Source organism: Toxorhynchites rutilus, chromosome 3 (genome assembly GCF_029784135.1).
Source record: "Toxorhynchites rutilus septentrionalis strain SRP chromosome 3, ASM2978413v1, whole genome shotgun sequence".
NCBI classification, from domain to species: domain Eukaryota; kingdom Metazoa; phylum Arthropoda; class Insecta; order Diptera; family Culicidae; genus Toxorhynchites; species Toxorhynchites rutilus.
The window spans coordinates 203743357-203765893 of record NC_073746.1 but is presented as its reverse complement, the minus strand read 5'-3'; the positions used below and the strand labels follow the sequence as shown (position 1 = coordinate 203765893).

General features: G+C 38.4%; 1 protein-coding gene across 1 annotated transcript; it reads left to right on the top strand.

Annotated features, from left to right (window-relative positions):
* Window positions 1-3504: 3504 nt before the first annotated feature.
* On the top strand, window positions 3505-20942 carry LOC129778653 (uncharacterized). The gene is made up of 3 exons (XM_055785695.1): window positions 3505-3908; window positions 17532-17997; window positions 18056-20942. Exons 1-3 carry the CDS (start codon window positions 3611-3613, stop codon window positions 19968-19970), a joined length of 2679 nt encoding a protein of 892 aa, XP_055641670.1. The 5' UTR covers window positions 3505-3610; the 3' UTR covers window positions 19971-20942.
* The last annotated feature ends 1595 nt before the right edge of the window (window positions 20943-22537 follow it).

Here is a 22537-nt window from a genome sequence, read left to right as displayed (position 1 = left end):
GGCGCATAATTTGCAGCTTTGTTTTTTGTGCTGGTTCATAACCTCAATCAACCGTGCCGGCGAAACTGTAGTCAATGTTTAGTGTTGTTTGGATACCATCTATGTAAATAAGTTCAAACTTACGGGATACGTCCGAACGGCAATTCTGACATTACGTTTTACCTTCCACTTCACTTTCCTTGGTCCGACCAAGATGCTGAACTATAGGTGTTTCGTTCTTGACACTTTCAGGACATGACGTGAGACGAGTAGCGAGACGTAACTTTCAGAATTATTTACTTTTTGTTTGGGTGTGTGGTTATGATTTCAATGTCAACTCGCTAAGGAAAATAATTGAAGGAAAAAATAAGCAAATATATATTCGTGGAATATAGTGCATAACCTCCTTTTGCTCTAGCCAATTACCGTTACAAGCCCTTTCCGGATCTCCTTCCCGGTATATGCACAGCATTCTCCTCCTCCCTGAGCGAAATCAGTGGAGCCACAATCAGCGTTATTGTTTGTCACCATCGCCGTAAGCTGATAGTACTCTTTTCCCCGCCGATGGGAGCCAAACAGAAGTACATATTGCTTGGAAAGAAAGGCGAAAAGATATACTAGAACATCCTTCTGCACTGTTATGATTCGGCAATAAAGCGCGAGCAGCTATTTTGCCAACGAATGCATTTGTCACCAAAAGATACGACTTGTTTTGTAAACAAATTTGTTTTTTCACGAGCAATGGCCGAACAGCAATTTTGACATTGCGGTCCACCTATAATACAACGCCTTGGGTCCGACCTAAGTTGCCAGTTGCCTACACTGAGAGAAATAATTAGTAAATATAACGAATTTTTTGGTAAATACTACCAATCTATAGTCATTTTCGACCGTCAAGCATAATAACATAATAAACACATATGTCAAGCAGAACCATAATTCGGAAGCCCAATATCGGCTACATTTTCTCGCCGAAAATGCACGTATCAGAATTATATCCTTATTATACCTCCGTATTGCCTTATGGGAACAATGAAAATGGTTAATACGCGCTTTTCTCACCAATTTTCAGATATGACAATATCCAAGCTTACTAATGTTATCGAGTAAAATATACTAAACTCTGGTAGGGATGCGGGTTTGTTGACAATATGTACAAAAAATTTGTACATTCTACTAATTTTGCATTACCAAATGTATTTAGTAGTTTTCGACCGAGGATTTTTCTAAGGGTAGTGTGTATGCACGATAGATACAATACGGTAGCGCAACTTATGAAAAAAGCCTTTCAGCCATCTTGGATTTTGTATGTAAACAATCTGCAATATTTTGCAATATCTTTTTTTTGCTCTTTGTGTGTGGAATTGTTTTGGTGGCAATAAGAGCATTGAGAAGTTGAAAGGTAAGTCTTTTACGATTAAAGTTAGGTTTGCAATATACTCTGTCTTATTTTTTGTTTCAGATCAAGAGAATAAATCGTCTCTCGGTGTCGGTTGGTGATGGAGATATTTTTCCCGCGTTTTGCAGTTAGAGACGTCGGTTAATCGTTCGATTAATCCAAATAATCGAAAATCTGCATCAGTAATTTTATATCGAATGATGAAAAATCAAAGTATGAATACATCGAATAATTATCAAAGTAATCGCGATTAATGAAAAAGGGAACCATTTTTTTTCAAAAAATACAGTGCAAAATTTGTTTAACCGTCGGTGTTTCGTCGAAATTCATCGAATATGCTAAACCATTTACGGTTGAAGCATAAAAATGATTCCCTGCTGGTGGAGGATACTGGGATGAAGAATTCAGGATCTGCAGAAGTAACATGCGGACTTGAAAAAGGTGGTCTCAACTCATGTTCTAAAATAGTAGTATTCAAACTCCGGGTGCCAAGGAAAATATACCATACTAGTGGTCAATGATTCTATAAATATACTTTTTTTGAACTAGTAGTTATAGGGAAAAAGCAGAAAAATACACACAAATAAGATATTTCAACAACATTCGAAGAATAGGTAATTTTGAACAGAAAACATTTTATGTTGGTATAATAAAAATATTGTGCATCATTTTCGTGGTGTGCTCTCTTTTCAATCGTCCTCAAAAAATCATGAAATGGCAAATTTATCAATATACTAAAATACCTTTTCAGTACACCATATTTATTTCAAAATTATATTTAATGTAACTATTAAAATTATGACATCATTTTTTTATTATAAATGACTGTTCGTTTTGGTTACAAGAAACAAATATTCGCTCGATTAATCGAATACTGAAAGACAATTAAAAATTTAAATTTAATAATGACCCCACGACTAATCGAATAAACGAAACATTTAGACATCTCTATTTGCAGTTAAATCCCTCTCCACAGTCCTCTGTATATTTATGCCGTTTCCCCTCGCGCACTTATTGACGACACGGTCACACCTTTATTCCACACATCTTGGTGTGTATGCTCCCATTTGACTACACATGCTTTCAACTTTTTTGACATATTCGTTATGGCAGATTTACATTAGGGAGATCTATAGCTATAGATGGATTTATTCACGTGAAAATAGGTGTAAACGGGTGAGAATAAATATGATACACTTATACGAGGTAATATAACTTGAATAAACTTAGCATATGTAAACACTTGTGATTTTCTCACTGGTGAGAAATCACTAAAGTTGGATGCAGTTCTACTTTAGGTGAATAAATTCACCGAAAATATGAATATATTCATTATAGAAGTTCACGCTAGTGTAAACGGTTGATGCGATTTCTATAAATCTCATCATATTTCTTCACATGAATATATCACTAGTCTAAACCCACCCTTAGGTTGCTTTCCAACTTAGGTTACCTAGTGTGCAGATGGCCTAAACGCCAAACGATTCGAAGAATTACGAACGTACACATATTATGAATTTTAACATTTGATTTGCATGTATGGGGTTACTCCCACCGAACTACTTCAAAGTTTTTTGACTACTCGAATCAAAAACGTGAAAAAGTCCTGTGAGTACTGTAAGAACAATATTCAAAAGGTTAAGATAGCATGGAAAAAACGGAAAATAAAACAGAAAATGATAAGTTTGGATACACATGATTAACTAGAATTACTCGCAAAGTTATTTTTATTCAATTGTATGGAAGAATTTGGCTATATTCAGCAGGTTGGCCACCACTGCTCTAGTTACACGATTGCTGGGTATGTCTGACAACATATCACAATATATACGTGTCTGATACGTTACTTACTGAATGGATAATATGCAACCATCTTAGCACAGTAATAAATCCATACTATCAACTCTCCCACTGTACTCCAAAACGAACAGTGGACCAAGAGAAACATGCACTGTGTAAACTATAGACACTAAAGTTCATCGCGAGTTTTGAATAAAAAATAATTCCATGTGACGTCATCATTAGGCTGCCATACCTTGCTTCATTAATATCTTGAGCAATGATGTCAGTTTACCACTACTCATAAAACACTCCTAAATTCAAAACCTTACGCGATTCGTTAGGTAAGCAATCTTTTGTCACATTTCTTAAGCTTTTTCATGTCTGTCAGCAAAATTTTATTGTCGAGCATTTTCTTAGTTTCATGTTGTGAGCTAAAAATTGTGTATTTCCATGTCGATCGGAGTTAATTTACGCGTTACTTATCATACCTCGATAGGAGGTCGCAAGTATCAAGAGGATTTTTTCTCCGTTGCCTACCAGGAAACCGAACACGATGGAAGTTTACAATTCGCATTTTTTGGGATTTACGACGGACATGGTGGAGCTGAGGCTTCGCTCTACGCAAAGGAACACTTGATGGATACAATCGTTAGCCAGAAATTGTTCTGGTCGGAAAACGATGACGATGTTTTGAGAGCGATTCGCGAGGGCTACATTCAGACCCATTATTCGATGTGGCGTGAGCAAGGTAAGCGCGCAGTGACGTATTTGTTTTCTCGGAAAAGATTGCATTTCGACATTTTCTTTTTTTTATAATGCTTTGATCGTTCACCAATACCACGGAGAATGTGTTTGCGCGTTCGCTGAGTTGTATGCATTCAATGTTTTCATAATCACTTGTAATAAACGAGTGTTCCAAGCAAATGTGATTCGTTTGTTTTTGTTTGGATTTATATTACTCAAACGGTTTCTATACATATAGGATTAAATACTGTCCTGGTCAGTTATAGTTAAGGGTTTTTTGACGTAGGACTACGTCTTTCATTTCTATACTGGGGTGTAAGTTCAAAGTTTCGAAAACAAAAGCGTTACGCCGGAGAACGAGATTTTGAGCGTTAATAGCTCCTAAGCAATTGAACTAAATGGTATGATAACCACTTCATTCGAAAGATAAAATGTCTACGTGTTATATGCTTGTTACTTTTTGATCCAAAAACTTGTTTCAATAGCCTAAAATTGCTTTCAAAACAGGCTATTCAAATTACACCAATCGGTATATAAGCGAGTGCTGCTCGGAAATCCACTCAGTTATGATTGTGCAACGATTGAGGTACGATCGCTGGAATGGATGGATGTTTCCCTAACACAGACTTCAAAACCATGGCGCCTATGGTAATCCGCATAGCAAATTAGATGCAAGCAGCAAGAACATTTGTACTCGTTTGCGTTTTTGCAAATTGGAATGTGGAATCATGAAGCCTGGGGAAATTGGCATTGCAAAATAGATGCGAGCAGCGGGTACATTTGTGCTCGTTTACGCTTCTTCAAATTGGAATGTTTTTCTAACACAGACTTCAGAATCATGAAGCCTGGGGAAATTTTTTTTTTTATCCAAAATATATATTTTTATTGAGGCTCATATGGCGTCAGCCTAACGGGGCCGGGAGTTCAATATTTCGACAATGTTTGCTTACAACTATGTTAGTAATATGTAACCGATTAGCCTGGGGAAATTGGCATTGCAAAATAGATGCAAGCTGCGGTTACTTTTGTACTCGCTTGCGTTTCTGCAAATTGAAATGTGTTTTCGCAATGCAGATTCCCAAACCAGGAAGTTTGGAAAATCGGCATAGTAGATACATTCAAGTCTGCAATACTTCTATACTCCCATGTATTTTTACACTCCGGAATTCGTTTTGATAACACGGTCTACAAAAACGGGTACAAATGCAACGCTTTGGCTCAATTCTTCAAGACTTCAAGACATTCAAGACAACGGCCATATCGTACCCAATGAGGAACATCCGAGGTGGGATTATTGCTAATTATACTATTGATTATTGATACTATTGAAATACTATTGATTACTAAGTCAACGGCAGTCCTACGTCAACCTTGCGGTTATATCATAGGTATAACCCACCCTTAGTTTTTTCATTCAATAACATTAAAATTTGTATTGCACAAATCAATTTTGAATAGCCAGGGTCCTGCTACCGCCTATCTTTCACTATGTGTTCGGATGATTCTAACATTTCCCGCGTAACTTTTGAAAATGTCCTAAGTAACAAATGTAGACAAATCGAGTTAATGGATGCACACTATTAGTTCTCAATAAGTGAATGCATTGAGAAAACAGACGTTCAAGTATCTATCCTTTTCACTCACATAGTTAATGAAGATTCATTTGACCAGTACAAAATACCGGGTTATAAAGTTGCTTTTTGCTTGTCCCACTCCAATCACGTCACAATCACAATTTGATCACGTCTTTTCAAATTTTGCTACTGTTCATTCATCGACAGAGGAAAAGAGACAAAAAGTTTGTAAGAACTAATTTATGGAATATGTACACTTTGGCGCGAAACATATATTCACAGGCCTTGATAAAGACTAGATGTGAATATATATAGAGGAAAATCGATGAACATCAAAATAATAGCAAAGGACTATGGAAAATATTAAAAACAGGAAGTGGGTTATATCTATGGTATAACCGCAAGGGTGACGTAGGACTACCGTTGATTTAGAGATCATTTGTTTGAAGTTGAATCTGAATTCATTCTGAATGAATGAATATTTGGGGGACTTCGAAAACGAGAGCGTTACGTTGGAGGCACAAGGTTTTATGCATCCAATATTGGATACGGAAACATCATACTGATGGGGAAGAATAATCTTCAGAAGCTATCCTGTTAATTGCGATTGATTGAAAAATCACAAAACCAAATGTATTTGTTCAGTGTTACATGGATAGAAAACATTCAAATAAACTCTTTCACATGAATGTATTTTTAAATTCCCAGAAGAACTGGCAGATTATTTTCAGTAACGATTAGATATTTCCACATTTTCCTCGATACTGGAAGCCCACCAGTGGTTTATGCTAACTCGATAACCATCTGTTAATAGCACTTGATTGAAACATATTTGGTCACAGTGTTACATGGATAGAAAACATCCAAATAAACTTTCACATGAATGTATTTTTAAATTCCCAGAAGAACTGGCCGATTATTTTCAGTAACGATTAGATATTTGCACATTTTCCTCGATACTGGAAGCCCACCAGTGGTTATTGCTAACTCGATAACCATCTGTTAATAGCACTTGATTGAAACATATTTGGTCACAGTGTTACATGGATAGAAAACATCAAAATAAACTCTTTCACATGAATGTATTTTTGAATTCCCAGAGGTACTGGCAGATTATTTTCCGGATCTTTCTCGATGCTGAATGGCATCCAAACGGAAAGAATTCCGTGCGTGTATGTGTGTGTGTAGCGGCTGCTTCGATGGTCACCTTCTCTTCTCCTGAAGGATCGGCTTCTCTGTGCTTCCTCACAGGTTCAAACAAACTGCTTGCGTTTCAGGGCAGATCTCGATCCTTCGCCGTCCAGCACCCTCAGCAACGATGTTGTCTTGTCGATGTTCTCACGAAAAATGAGTGCGTCTCACCACCAGAATATCGCTTAAGTATGCTTTTTGTTCGTGATTGAATCAAGAGCAGGCGTGGTTTACGATGGCAATTTGGAAGGCAAACTAGAGGGGAATGAACTCTCTGAACTCGGAACTTTCGGCGACTGAGCAATAATCGATTACGGGTGCATACAATATTGGATACGGAAATATCCTACTGATGGGGAAGAATAATCTTCAGAAGCTATCCTGTTAATTGCGATTGATTGAAAAATCACAAAACCAAATGTATTTGGTCACAGTGATACATGGATAGAAAACATTAAAATAAACTCTTTCACATGAATGTAATTTTAAATTCCCAGAGGAACTGGCAGATTATTTTCAGTAACGATTAGATATTTCCACATTTTCCTCGATACTGGAAGCCCACCAGTGGTTAATGCTAACTCGATAACCATCTGTTAATAGCACTTGATTGAAACATATTTGGTCACAGTGTTACATGGATAGAAAACATCCAAATAAACTCTTTCACATGAATGTATTTTTAAATACCCAGAAGAACTGGCAGATTATTTTCAGTAACGATTAGATATTTCCACATTTTCCTCGATACTGGGAGCCCACCAGTGGTTTATGCTAACTCGATAACCATCTGTTAATAGCACTTGAATGAAACATATTTGGTCACAGTGTTACATGGATATAAAACATTCAAATAAACTCTTTCACATGAATGTATTTTTGAATTCCCAGAGGAACTGGCAGATTATTTTTCGGATCTTTCTCGATGCTGAATGGCATCCAAATGGAAAGAATTCCGTGCGTGTATATGTGTGTGTGTAGCGGCTGCTTCGTGATCTTCCCGGGGAACCGTTTGTGGCGTCACTCTCCTCCTGATGGATTCCCTTCTGGCCTAAGGTGCACAAACAGGCTCTTGGTGACACCGTTCATTCGCGCTTTCATGATAAACGAAGAGCTTCATCACAACAGCGACAACATGCTCCAATCGCTGTTCAATTAGAACTGAGTGGATTTCTTTTTTTTCACTTAAATTCTTTTTATTTTTTAATTTGGTTTACATTATAATATAATACTACATTTCAAGTGATCAACCTAGGGTTCTACATCTTTAAGTTGCAATGTCAAGTTCTGTAATGATTTTCATCATACACATTATCCGATTGTTTCATATTCCTATTGTAAAACCATGCCTAAACTATTCTAAATCTAACTTATAATATACCCTCCCCAAATTATTTACATTGTCCCAACTTAAACTACTTATCTAACTGGAAATAAATATATCTACCCTAATCCAAAGCCGTTACCTTGAAAGGTAACGACTAGAAAGTCAGGTAGCATAATCATACAGATTTTGTATTATTCCGTGTATTGAGAGAGCGCAACTCTGTTCAAATTTCATACAATTACTATTGATAATTTCATCCAAGGTTTTAATCCCGGCCAGCTGATGTATCTCCGAATTTCGCGTTCTGGGTGGAGAGTTTAGAATTATACGAAGAATTTTGTTTTGTATGCGTTGAAGTTTTAATTTGTGAGTCGGAGCACAGCACTCCCAAATGGGCATCGCATATGCGGTAACTGGAAATATTATTTGTTTGTATACTGCAAGTTTATTCGTTAGAGATAATCGAGAGTATCTATTGATCAGGGGATACAATGACCTGATTGAAATGTTGCATCTTGTGTCTGTTTTATCAATGTGTGCTCTGAAGGTAAGCTTTCGATCGATAGTTAGACCCAGATACACTACTTCTGAAGACCATTCAATACTATTGCCATTAAGACTGACTGTCATATTTAGAGGAGGAACAAGCTTTGGAGTGTTCTTGTGGGGAAACAATATAACTTGTGTCTTTGCGGCATTTATGCATATTTTCCAATTATTGAAATATCCAGACAAAGCGTCTAACCCTCTTTGAAGTTTAGATCATAGTTCAGTGATACTTCTGCCCTTGTAAATGATAGCAGTGTCATCTGCAAATAGTGACAGTTTCCCATCAGATGGGAGTGCGGGAATATCTGAAGTGTAGATATTGAAAAGAATTGGTCCCAAGATGGATCCTTGAGGAACACCTGCATTCACAATGAATTTCTCTGATGAAATATTGTTTATAGAAACATTGAACGCTCTATCAGAAAGATAATTTTTGATAATTTTTATCAAGTATGTAGGAAAACCAAAGTTCTGAAGCTTGTAAATGAGACCATTATGCCAAACATTATCAAATGCTTTTTCAACATCAAGAAGTGCCATGGCAGATGATTTTGAAACTGACTTGTTTCGTCTAATTATATTGTATACTCTACGAAGCTGGTGAATGGTAGAGTGGCCTTTTCGGAATCCAAACTGCTCATCCAAAAATATATTGTGCTCGTCTGCAAAAGCAAGAATGCGCGTTAATATAATTTTTTCGAATACTTTCGAAAATGCTGGGAGAAGGCTAATTGGTCGATAGCTCTTTGAAGAAGAAGGATCTTTTCCGGGTTTTAGTATCGGGATCACTTTTGCCAACTTCCAACTCGAGGGGAAGTAGCCAAGTGATAGACATCTGTTGAAGACAGAAGTCATAATTTCATACAAGTTGTTACTAAGATGTTTCAACTCAATGTTAAATATACTATCGAAGCCGGGGGCCTTCATATTCTTCAACGAGCGTATAACCGAGATAACCTCTGCAGTCGAGATGATTTCATTCTCTTGAGGTACAGAATGAATATTGTCAATAGCCCTTACAGTATCATTCGCCGAAGCTTCAAATGGACTTGTAATGTTCTGGCCAAGATTGTGTGAACTAGCGAAATGGTTGCCAATTGCATTAGCCTTTTCGGCACGTGTTATCAATCGTTCTGAATTGTCAGGTTGAAGAAGAGGAGGAATAGGATTAGACTTGGTCTTGAGAATTTTAGCGAGCCTCCAAAATGGCTTGGAGTTATTCGGAAGTTTACTAATATCTTTTGCGAATTTTTTGTTACGGAGACCAATCATTCTGGCCTGGATAACCTTGGTTAACTGATTATACTGTTGTTTCCTCTCTCGAATACCAGTACGTTGGTACTGCCTTCGATAGAGGTTTCGAAGTCCAATCAAATGTTTAGTAATTGGATCAATTTGAACAGAGTCACTCACCTGAATCGTTTCTGGGATGTGGTTTTGGCGAGCCTGAATAACTGCAGTTTGAATAGAGCTGACTGTTGCTTCGATATCTTCGGGAGATTCAAGAGGCTGATCGAAATCAATGTTGTTGTCAATAAGCTGCTGGAATTCCACCCAATTCGCACGATGATAGTCCCGTCTACATTGTGGCCTCCTGACTACGACATTCACTCCCAATTCAACCATCACTGGGAAGTGATCCGAACTCAACTCGTTAAGGGCAATAGGATCACCGATGTGGCGATCCATGTTGGTAATGAAGAAATCAATGATGGAATGTACTCCAGAAGGAGAAATTCGAGTGGGGGTTGCTGGACTAAGAATCCTGTAGTGCCCACACTGTAGATCATCGTTTAGAGTCACTCCATTTTGATTCCTCCTTTGGTTTCCCCAGTATTAATGTCCCCGCCGATAACGTATTTCGACTGCCTTCGTGTTAGCTTGATGATATCGTTTTTAAGAAGCAACGCCGAGCCATCTCTGATTGACGTCTGCTTGGGATAGTAGACCGCAATCACGATAATAGGCCCAATCGATGTTGTGATTTCCGCTCCTATAGCTTCGATGATGTTGAGTTTCAGGCACGGCAAAAGTCGATATCTGATGTTATTTCTGATGGCTAGGGCAACACCTCCTCCACCAGAACTAGTACGATCCATTCTCAATTGACGATAATTCGGAACCCGAAGGTTAACATTCGGTTTAAGATGCGTCTCGGTAATGATAGCTACGTCGATGCTGTTTGTCACTAAGAAGTCAGTGAATTCGATGACCTTACTCTTGAGAGAGCAGGCATTCCAATTAATTAGCCTGAGAGATGACCGATCCATGGTTATAATAAAAGTGTAGCATGACTTGCACTTGTTCCTGTTGGTTGCGACAACTTCTAGTCTGTCGATCTAGTTCAAGAAACAGGGTTGCAAGTTCCTGCATGCTATAAAGCTCCTCAGTAGAAGAGGATTGAGGTGAAGGTTTTGGTGTAGGTGGTAAACCAATAGCTGCAACCTTACTATAGCTCGGTTGCTCCTCTTTTGGCTTTTCGCTAGAAGAGGCCGTTTGGGGACGACCTGCAGGAAGTGGAAGAGGAGGAAGAACAGGAATCGTGCGAGAAACCATTGGAGGGAACTCCTTGTCAGTAAGTTCTGGAACCTTCTTCCTATTCTGTGTTTTATCAGTAGCTTGCTTCCGGATACGTTTAAAATCCGCACGTTTTGTGCAGCTACGGCTGGTGGCTTGGTGATTTTCGCCACAGTTAACGCACTTGCGAGGTTCTTTTTCTGGAAGGCTGCAAGTGCTTGTTAAGTGGTCAGCAGCACACTTGCCACAACGAGTTTTCATGTGACAGTTTCTTGTTCCGTGTCCGAAAGCGTTACATCCCGATGTTGAGGTTTGTATCGATCCCATTGTACCGAGATGTTGAAGATCTTACTGATTTCTCTTAGGCGAGTTATGTTGGCTGATCCTTTCTTGAAGTGGATTAGGTACAAAACATTGGAATACCCATTGTCTGGTGTCTTATGCCGAGTCATCCGATATACAGCCAACGGCTGAATATTGTATGATTGTTCCAGATCTTTTTTAATATCCTCCAACTCAATAGCAGGAAGACCTCGCAACACCACCTTAAGGTGAAGGTGGAAGCTAGCCACAAATGGCTGCCACAATGGCGCTTATTTCTTTCATCTCCCTCCCTCACCCTTCGCCCGAAAATCAATAATTTTGCGAAACAGTGTGGAGAAAATGATCATTTTCGCACACTTCCCATGAAGTAATATCAGCCAAACTCTAATCGATTACTCACAAGATATTAAATTTTCATCTGCTGTCGCACTGTATAGTGAACAACATCGGAAAACTCGAGCAAGTGCTCTGAAAGTTAAATTTTCATTTTTCAATCTTCGACAATGGTTTTGTTTGTATTGGTGAAAGCATCGTTATTTTTTCGACACTGATGCCAGACAACATCATCGAAACATCTATCAAAACCACTCAATAAAATGTTATTCCTGAGTCATAGCGTTTCATATCATGAAAATCAATAGAATAAAATTGTGTTGATATCAATACAATCATTATTTTTACGTTTAATGGGTCTATAATGTAAGTTTTAGCAACTTCAACATTGGGTAAGAAAATTGTATTGCAGAGCTCGGAACACTGCCACGGCTGCCTATGCTTTCAAAAACAATAAACGGAAAAGTACTACATTCAATCAAAATTTCTCGGCCAACGAAGAGAAGAGTTAAGGCTCTCCAACGTGAATATGTGAAAACAATACGACCAACGAAGGAAAATATGAAGGAATTATCAGCATGCGGAAGAACTTGTTAATATCAAAAGAGGCCCAATTCGCATGTGTTATAAATTTGCTCATGTTACGCTCGCGTATAATCAGTATTGTCAGTGTCAATGAAGCGCCACACAGTCTGATAAGTGAATTGATCTATTTACATGTGCTTCGCTCTTCTCTCACAAACACTATTACCCCATTTTTACACGTGGGTTTACCTATACTACTACAATGGCTAGCTTCCACCTTCACCTTAAATGGTTTTTCAGACGGCGTATCGTGAGTGTAAAACTCATGATTTTTTGATTTCAGGTATGATCCAATTATTTTATATTGCTCCAGGTTGGGAATAGTGATTTTAATCCCGATGCTGCATATTTTTGAAAAACTGGCTGCAATTTCAGCGCCAGCAGTTCAGACCTCAAAGTTCCTATATCTCTCGGTGTTGTAAAATAAGGTGGTACTTTCACTTTTTTCTCAACATTTACTTTCCTGGTAGTTGGTTCCTCCTCGGTATGGCCATCCAATAAAGCATAGCGGTTCCTTTCTAATATTGGCTCCTTGCCGGTGTCCGATCGATGTCGTTTGTTGGTGCCATGTGGTATGCCTGGGTCGGTTGACCGGGTTTTCCCCATTGTTGTAGTCCTCAAGGGCAGACAGGTAGTTGATGAATCGCAGGTAGACAATCTGAAAAGAGAAATTAATAGCTTTTTTAAAAATCAGGTAATGAATGGAGCTCCAAACACGTCCGTATCTGTCGACGGTCGGAGTGGAATGATTGAGTGGATTTCCGAGCGGCGCTCGCTTATATACCGATTGGTGATTTCAATAGCCTGTTTTGAAAGCAATTTTAAGACTATTGAAACAAGTTTTTGGATCAGAAAGTAACAAGTATAGAACGCGAAGACATTTTATCTTTCGAATGAAGTGTTTATCATACCATTTCGTTCAGTTGTTTAGGAGCTATTAACGCTCAAAATCTCGGTCTCCGGCGTAACGCTTTCGTTTTCGAAACTTTGATTTTACACCCCGGTATAGAAATGAAAGACGTAGTCCTACGTCAAAATTAGATATCTGCCCAGTTCGGAATCAAATGTTCTTACGGAGGATCCTTGTATGCAAGTAGTGACATCGGAAGAACTTTCGACAAGTTTATAGAATTTTGAAAAAATAGAGATGGATAATTAATGCTGACATCAGTTGGGATTGGTGCTTTAAACCCATCCGGCGTTAAACTGAGAGAAACATGGACTGATGTAAATTGATGTTGATTTACACAAATGTAACTACTTCTCGGTTCAATGCAGCAGTTCTTGCCGTTACATTTCACCACTTGCAAAAGGCCCTCGGATGTCCTTACGTGATGAGCAAACCAATCGACTTAACATCGTACTAATTCCACTTAATCGATTTTAGAGTTTGCGAGCTCAATACATTCTGCTTTGAGGGAATATCTGTCGATCGCTAGATTATTCCACACATCAGCTAACGATTCCCCTGCATACTTAAAATGTTTCGTTTCCAGTTGAGATCCCTCACAATCATAAGGAAGTATTGAACCTATTAACTCCCGGAGAAGAGAAGCCATCCGACGTTCAACGATTGAAAGCTCTGCGTCTTGGAGCATTTGTAGTAAAGCGTATTGGATCAAGATTCAATTGATTGAAATGATAAATCAAAAATATCTATGACCTTTTTAAAACGAGGGTTCTCGTCTGAGCAGACGGAATAAGCTCTTGTTTAGCAGCCATGACAAAATCAAGATCTGTGTTTTTGGTCTGTAAAAATCTTTTTGACGTAGGACTACGTCTTTCATTTCTATACCGGGGTGTAAAATCAAAGTTCCAAAAACGAAAGCGTTACGCCGGAGACCGAGATTTTGAGCGTTAATAGCTCCTAAACAACTGAACGAAATGGTATGATAAACACTTCATTCGAAAAAAATAAAATAAAATGTCTACGCGTTCTATACTTGTTACTTTTTGATCCAAAAACTTGTTTCAATAGTCTTAAAATTGCTTTCAAAACAGACTATTGAAATCACCAATCGGTATATAAGCGAGCGCCGCTCGGAAATCCACTCAGTTCTAATTGAACAGCGATTGAAGCATGTTGTCGCTGTTGTGGTGAAGCTCTTCGTTTATCATGAAAGCGCGGATGAACGATGTCACCAAGAGCCTATTTGTGCACCTTAGGCCAGACATGAATCCATCAGGAGGATAGTGATGCCACAAACGGTTCCTCGGGAAGATCTTGAAGCAGCCGCTACACACACATACACGCACGGAATTCTTTCCGTTTGGATGCCATTCAGCATCGAGGAAGATCCGGAAAATAATCTGCCAGTTCCTCTGGGAATTTAAAAATACATTCATGTGAAAGAGTTTATTTTGATGTTTTCTATCCATGTAACACTGTGACAAATATGTTTCAATCAAGTGCTATTAACAGATGGTTATCGAGTTAGCAATAACCACTGGTGGGCTTCCAGTATCGAGGAAAATGTGCAAATATCTAATCGTTACTGAAAATAATCGGCCAGTTCCTCTGGGAATTTAAAATTACATTCATGTGAAAGAGCTTATTTGAATGTTTTCTATCCATGTAACACTGTGACCAAATATTTTTCAATCAAGTGCTATTAACAGGTGGTTATCGAATTAGCATTAACCACTGGTGGGCTTCCAGTATCGAGGAAAATGTGGAAATATCTAATCGTTCCTCTGGGAATTTAAAATTACATTCATGTGAAAGAGTTTATTTGAATGTTTTCTATCCATGTAAAACTGTGACCAAATACATTTGGTTTTGTGATTTTTGTGGATAGCTTCTGAAAATTATTCTTCCCCATCAGTAGGATATTTTCGTATCCAATATTGGATGCATATAACCTTGTACCTCCAACGTAACGCTCTCGTTTTCGAAGTCCCCCAAATATTCATTTATTCATTCATTCAGCATGGATTCAGATTAAACTTCAAACAAAGGATCACTGAATCAACGATAGTCCTACGTCACCATTGCGGTTATACCATAGATATAACCCACTTTTTGTTTTATCTTAACTTTTTCTCAAGAAATTAGACAATTTTGATGGTATCTACGTAATGCCAGGAAACATATACACTGTAGTAAAAATACATTGCTTAATGAGGTGCAATGAGAATTTATTCAGTTACCAGGGGATGCTTGTTCACATTGGGAAACGTAAATACCTTCATTATAATATATTTGAGGTACACACAAAAATGTAATGGTAGTAATGAATTAAAATAAATAGCATAATAAAGCCAAACTGGAGAACTGTCAACGATTTAGAAGGGCACATAAAGTTACTATATAGCAATGCTTAAGATATGGCCAGGACAGAAATTTTTCATTCTAAAGGAATTTATCGGGTATGTTTTTATTTAAATTTTTATTTTTTACTCAAACTTTAGTTCTAGAGGCGAATGATCTGAAAAGTTTAAAGCCTCTTTAATTCAACATCATCATCATCAAACTTAAGTCGTTCAACCATTTGATGGTTCAGCAGCTAAAAGCTATTGTTTTGTTCTAGTCCGGTGCAGTAGTTTCTGTTTCCATATCTTCAACGTAGATATCTTCAGACGCTTTTCTAAATCTCCAAAGTCTGGTCATGGAACATCTGATTTGATGTGTCCGAATTAATCTTAGTGAATTCAGGTGTTTCAGTTTGTTCTGTTCAATTCAAACAATCAATAGCGAAACGTAGTTTAAAAAACAGTAAAATACGATTTCGGTCGTATTTGAATCCTTCTAGGTTATGTTTAACGACGGATACCATTGAGAGCGGGCGAATTCAACATTTTCAATGGTTCGAGCTTCAATGTTTCCTATTTTTTTCAATATGAAATCTGTAAATTCTGTATGTGACCTAAAACATTTGTAATTTGTATCTACAAATTCTTGGTTTAAAAGTTTTTAGGTAGAAATACAGATTATTATGTAGATATGGTAACCCTGTTCGATATGCATCTACAATGAGAGAAATAATTAGTAAATATAACGAATTTTTTGGTAAATACTACCAATCTATAGTCATTTTCGACCGTACTAATAAACACATATGTCAAGCAGAACCATGATTCGGAAGCCCAATATCGGCTACATTTTCTCGCCGAAAATGCACGTATCAGAATTATATCCTTATTATACCTCCGTATTGCCTTATGGGAACAATGAAAATGGTTAATACGCGCTTTTCTCACCAATTTTCAGATATGACAATATCCAAGCTTACTAATGTTATCGAGTAAAATATACTAATCTCTGGTAGGGATGCGGGTTTGTTGACAATATGTACAAAAAATTTGTACATTCTACTAATTTTGCATTACCAAATGTATTTAGTAGTTTTCGACCGAGGATTTTTCTAAGGGTATCGGTGCTTGCTTACTGGCTACTGTCAAACCCATGTGCTTCATCATCTTGGCTCAGAAACACACCTCATTCGGTCCCAGAATCGAAGCTAGCTGCTCAAGTATATAGCGGGCCGCACCTATGTCACATTAAGTAACGAAATCTCGACCCCATTCCCCTCCTACTCGCGGTACGTAATCTGTGCACACCGCCTTATTACAATCTGTGATTTTGTGTCCGAGTTCTACACATTCGAAACAACGCAGAATGTTAAAGGCCTCAGCAACTGAACTGTACTTTACGAATACTCATCAGACATCCATAAGTGTCATGATCAGTTTGTCATCGTTATTATTTTTTTGAACAGATGAACTTTTCAAATCCTTCAAATGTTGAGAAATACTGATTTCAATACTTCCTATCTTCTGGACTAGTAGTAGTTCATCGGAAGATCTGTTCAGTTTCTCTATTTCTCTTTCCATTGCAACTTTTATTTGGTCATCGATGTTTCTATGGACCTCGTTTAAAGAAAGTGAGAGAGAAGAGATTTTTTCTACTCTTTCTTCGCATCTACGAAGTCCAGAATACTGTGTCTGATCACGAACGTCACTTCACAGTGAAAACGAAATGAAGAGCATATAACCTTGCATACAAATCATTTTGTTTTCACCGTAGAGTGACGTTCGTGATCAGGCTCACTATCTCGCGCAAAATAACCATATCCGGAGATCCCCCCAACCTCTGCTATTTTCCAATTAGCACTGATATTCTAATGAATCTCGAAATTACATATTGATGCGTATAATCTTGTATTGTACTGTCGTTTTCACAGTCGTTTGTGTTTGTTTCATTACTCAATATATTTTCCTATTTTAGAAAAATGGCCGAAGACTTCTTCTGGTTTGCCGAGCACAGCTGGAACTACGGCCAGTATTGCATTTATCAGACGGGGTAAGATCTACGTAGGCCACGTAGGCGACTCGGCGATCGTGCTAGGTTACCAAAAAGAAAAGAAACCAATTTGTGAGGAGGATAGCAGCAAATGGGGCGCAACACTTTTGACGGTGGACCACAAACCTGAGACCTATGCGGAAAAGATGCGAATCATGAGTTGCGGAGGTAAAGTTATCACCAAATCTGGTGTACCGAGAGTGGTTTGGAATCGGCCCAGGATTGGCCATAAAGGCCCTGTCCGGAGAAGTACACCTATCGACGAAATACCATTTCTAGCAGTAGCCCGCAGTTTGGGGGACCTGTGGAGTTATAACTCGGTGATGAACGAATTTGTCGTTAGTCCTGATCCTGATGTGTCAGTAATTGAGATTGATCCTAAGAAGTACAGGTAATTAAATCACATGATCACAGCTTTTATGTCGTAAAAAAACTGGTTATATTTCCAGGTGTCTCATATTTGGTACGGACGGTCTGTGGAACGTTATGTCACCAAAAAACGCAGTGGAAATCGTACAAGCTACTGAGATGGAGAACGTTCGTATTGCCTTAGAGGGTGGCCGTGATTGGAAGAATCCCAGCAAACTTCTAGTAGACGAAGCTCTACAACGATGGAGTAAGAGCAATATGAAGGCGGATAACACATCAGTAGTGATCATTATGCTTGATCCTCCCGGACCTAGAAAACTAGACATGACATGCTCGATGAGAACGTCAACACAACCAGTTGAGTGTGAAGTCATATGTACGCAACCTAATGTGTCTTTATTTGACCATGCGAGTCGCGAGTTAATTGATATCTCACAGGTAACATGTCAAGCTTCGTCAAATCATAATAATGAAAATCTACAGCATCACTCATATTTCGAATCTGCGACACCTGCTTCATATCAAGACATTACGTATACGGAAGGATTCGATGAATCGTATAACTCATTTCTCAATATAAGTTTTAACAATGAGCATTCGTACACCAACTATGCGAGTGCAAATGGTACACAGCAATACACCATGCAACAGTACCATAATCGCCAACCACAACAACATGACGATGTTGAAGGCTGTACAACGATTCGTTCAGACGAAAATGATGAGCACAATCGAACAAACTTTGAAGATACTTATTCATTGACAAATCTTCGGACTAAATCTGAACGAGTTCTTTCCGATTCGATGCAAGCGTCTGCATCATCGTTATCATCTCCTTTGTACGCACAACAGGAGCATACAGGGAATGTTATATTAATCGAAAACTTTCATGGTTACTCACTGACACATATGTCACCCCGTCCCAACCAACAATCGTATGTCAACAGTCAGTATCACCACACTTCCTATCATCAAAGGTACGACGAACCGATAGACCGATATGATTACTATAATCATCACTACGAAGAACAAATTGGCTGCAGTTACAGTCAAAGCTATTCGTCGCGTAATTTATCAGAACATAACTATCAACGTAATGCTGACGAATATCCATATCTTGAAAAAGAAACTGATTCACCCGTTGTTGTGGAAACTATTGGTGTGGCAGAATCCGTTGAAAACGTGTGTTACGTTACGTCCCCCGCCGTAGAAAACGTTACAGTCGATCCACCGGAAGTATCGTGCGGTGAGTCCCAGCAACAGCAACATCATAGTTGGCCGGTAAACCGTTCCGAAAATCGAGATGAACAAGATGGGGCAGGTATCCAAATCAATGAGATATCATCCTCCGATCTGAACACGTTATCTACGACGCATAAAACCATATCGCAAAGCAGCATCAATCGAATAGAGGGCGACATCGAACTGGAAGCAACATCTTCAAATGTTATTTGTATGTCTGCCGAAGTTTGTTCCACTGCGAGTAACACTGCCCGAATAGAGCGAAAAAAAAGAAAATCCGGTAAATCTTTCAAAAATATGGTGAAAATCGTTTACGAAACCCGCAGCAATCAGAGGTCCCATCGAACGAAAGCCCAACAGGAGAACTTCAACAGTAAAACGATCCGAAAGAAGTTTACCAAGTTTCTACGGAAAAACGCAACGGTTCGGAGTGTTCTCGGTTTCAAAAAATCTAGCAAATCCGGCAACTTCAGTTCTATGGATAACAGTGGCGCCGATGCCAGTAGTAACAGTATAAATACAAAAGGTGCCAGAGAGCAAACCTGCGTGGAGAAACGTGTATTACGGTCCATGGACCAGATTAAAGTTCGGACGTGTCGAACAGTCGAAAGTACCAGTCCGATTGACGTGAGAAATCACGCCGCCATTCAGCAAAAATCGAATCAACCCGCAACCGAAACTGTGCGTAAAATATCCAAACGACAGATTTTACTGCGAAAAGTTACATTGGATGCGAAACGGGTAAGACGCTGATGATGATGACGATGATGATGGTAACGATCCAAAGAATGGGCTATGAAAAGGTCGTTATTATCTTCAATAGCTACATTTGAAAACGACTGAAATGTAATAAGTTTGGAAGGTATATGTATATTGTGTGTGTGTGCTTTAAGAGGACCTTTTCTCCCCGCGGACTAGAACACACCAAAAAGGCCATGAAATTCTGCACCAGGCAGGGCGTGTACAGACTTCAAAATGGGAAATTTCCATCTTTTATCGCATGTGATAGCTATATGACAACTGTTATTCTTCAAATGAAATCCACGGACCTTTTCGAATCCACTGGGTGTATTTCAAAAACCCAACAAACTGCCTGCGAGGAAAAGAGTTGTTTTAAATGTATTGTTTTCTTTTAATGATTCGTACAAATTTCATCCACTGATCATCACCACGGACAGATCAATGTTCCACATATGTATAAAAAATGTCTCGCGTAGCAAAAGTGTTGCATATATACTTATATAGTTAGGGCTTACCGTTTCGATCTTACATTTAGTCTATAGTATGTGCGTGTGTGTAATTTTCTCTCTCCGGAACATTAGTAGGTTTTCCGTTTCAATATAAGCGGTGTAATTTCGGTATATAAATTAAATTAATTAGAAAATGCACCTTTCTATCGTAGTTTGTGACGAATAAGAGCAAATTTACTTTGAAAAGTGCCTATAAGACATGTAACAATGTCTTTCACAAGTTATCCAGTTTTTTTTGCAGATTGTATGATTTATTGGATGCATCTACTTCGTGATAGATTATATTATGTATGATGTAAGTAGCATAATTGTGTATCTGTCTAGGGTCAGTGTGGATGTAAATAGAAGAGTTTGCTTATAAATAACGTATAGTAATGAACGTTAAAAATACCTAGAAGAAACTCGATTGCATGTACAAATGATGTGAAATGTAGTATATATTTTTGAAACAATAAAGCATATTGCTCACAAAAGATGTTCTTAAGGTTGAAAGAGTTATCCTGATCGAGGCTTATATCACTTTTGCCCATCACTTCACTTATATCACTTTTGCCCAGTATTCCCATCATGCTGCGAGCCTATGTACTGGAATCAGTAAAAGCTCAATTTTCAAACTGCGGACCCATAACGCTCTAGCAGCTCTAACCAGGCATCGGAACACTCGCATCCAGCGATGCCAATGTTCCAGTTTAAACTGGATTATTCCAGTTTTTTTTTCCTCGGTCCAGTTTTACAGTTGAACCCTGAAATCTTCCAGTTTTTTAAAAATATTGTCCAGTTTCATCCAGTTTTTTCATATGGTTGGTTCCTTTTTCTGAGTTTCTGTAAAATATATTCATTATGCATAAACATTATCCCTCCCTCACCCTTCCTATTCCTTGGCCAATTTTGTTTTTTGACACTTTTCGTTCGATCGATCCAAAGTGTATCTTTTCTTTTCTTACGCACTCTCAGTGTTATTTTTCTCCTGCTTAAACATCCGAAAATCAATACGGTTAACGCGCAGTGCGTGTGGTTCCTTACCAAGCAGCAACGTGCTACAATATCTTTGAGTTTATATAAATATTAGATGTTCTAGGTCCTCCAAAACATTCTGATGTTCAGACCAATTGATCTACAATGTCCATAACAAAAAAAAAAGAATACCCAAAAATGGTTCATAGAGCCCGCGTGCTGTGCTGGCTTTGAGTTTATATAACGTCTTAACATCAGACGTGATAGGTCCTCCAAATCATTCTAAAAGTCAGAAGATCATAGTGTCAATGTGCTCCATGTTTTTAATTGATATGAATATGAAAACCAAGTAATCTTCCTTCCGTTTACATCCGTTTACATCAATCGACCATTTGACGAAATGAAAATCCGAAAATCTCATGTGTTACAACATACGGGTGCTTCGACAACTCGCAAGCAGATCGGTCGAACCTATATTTGATCCGATACAGGTGTTGTTAGGTTTAGTAAAATTGAAATATGCCTGTACTAGATTATCTTGGTTTTCTATAATTCTCATGGTATAAAACGGCAACCGTTAAAGCTCTACTACTTTGTTTATCGCTTTGTTATAAAACTTTCTTGGTAAATTCTTATTATATTGAATATATTATAGTTTCCGGAAATTTGAGCACGTTCCTCTCAATTCGCGAGTTTGGTGTTTTATTAAGAGTAAATCCCCATTTTTATCCCGTCAATTTGTTCAACACAACGTATTCGGGTCCTATACCGCAGTTTAAGTGGATGAGTAGCAACTATCATCATTGTATACTTGTCGTTCCCACGCTCCCACGTCATCCCGATATTCGCTGAACGGACTTCCGATTACCTGCAATTTGGATAGCGTCAAATCCCCATCCCCTGTGTCGATACCCCGGAGGCTGTATCCAACATTACTGGTGCCGTGACCAGGATCCCCATCGGAAAGTCCCAGCGTATTTTTGGTTCACATGTGGAACATAACCCCAACCAATTAAGAGCATCGCTATTTTGTATACATCCCGTCGGACGACTATCGTCGTATACTGCTGTTCCCGCTTGTTTAATTTATACAAGGCCTCCTGAAATCGGAGGTAC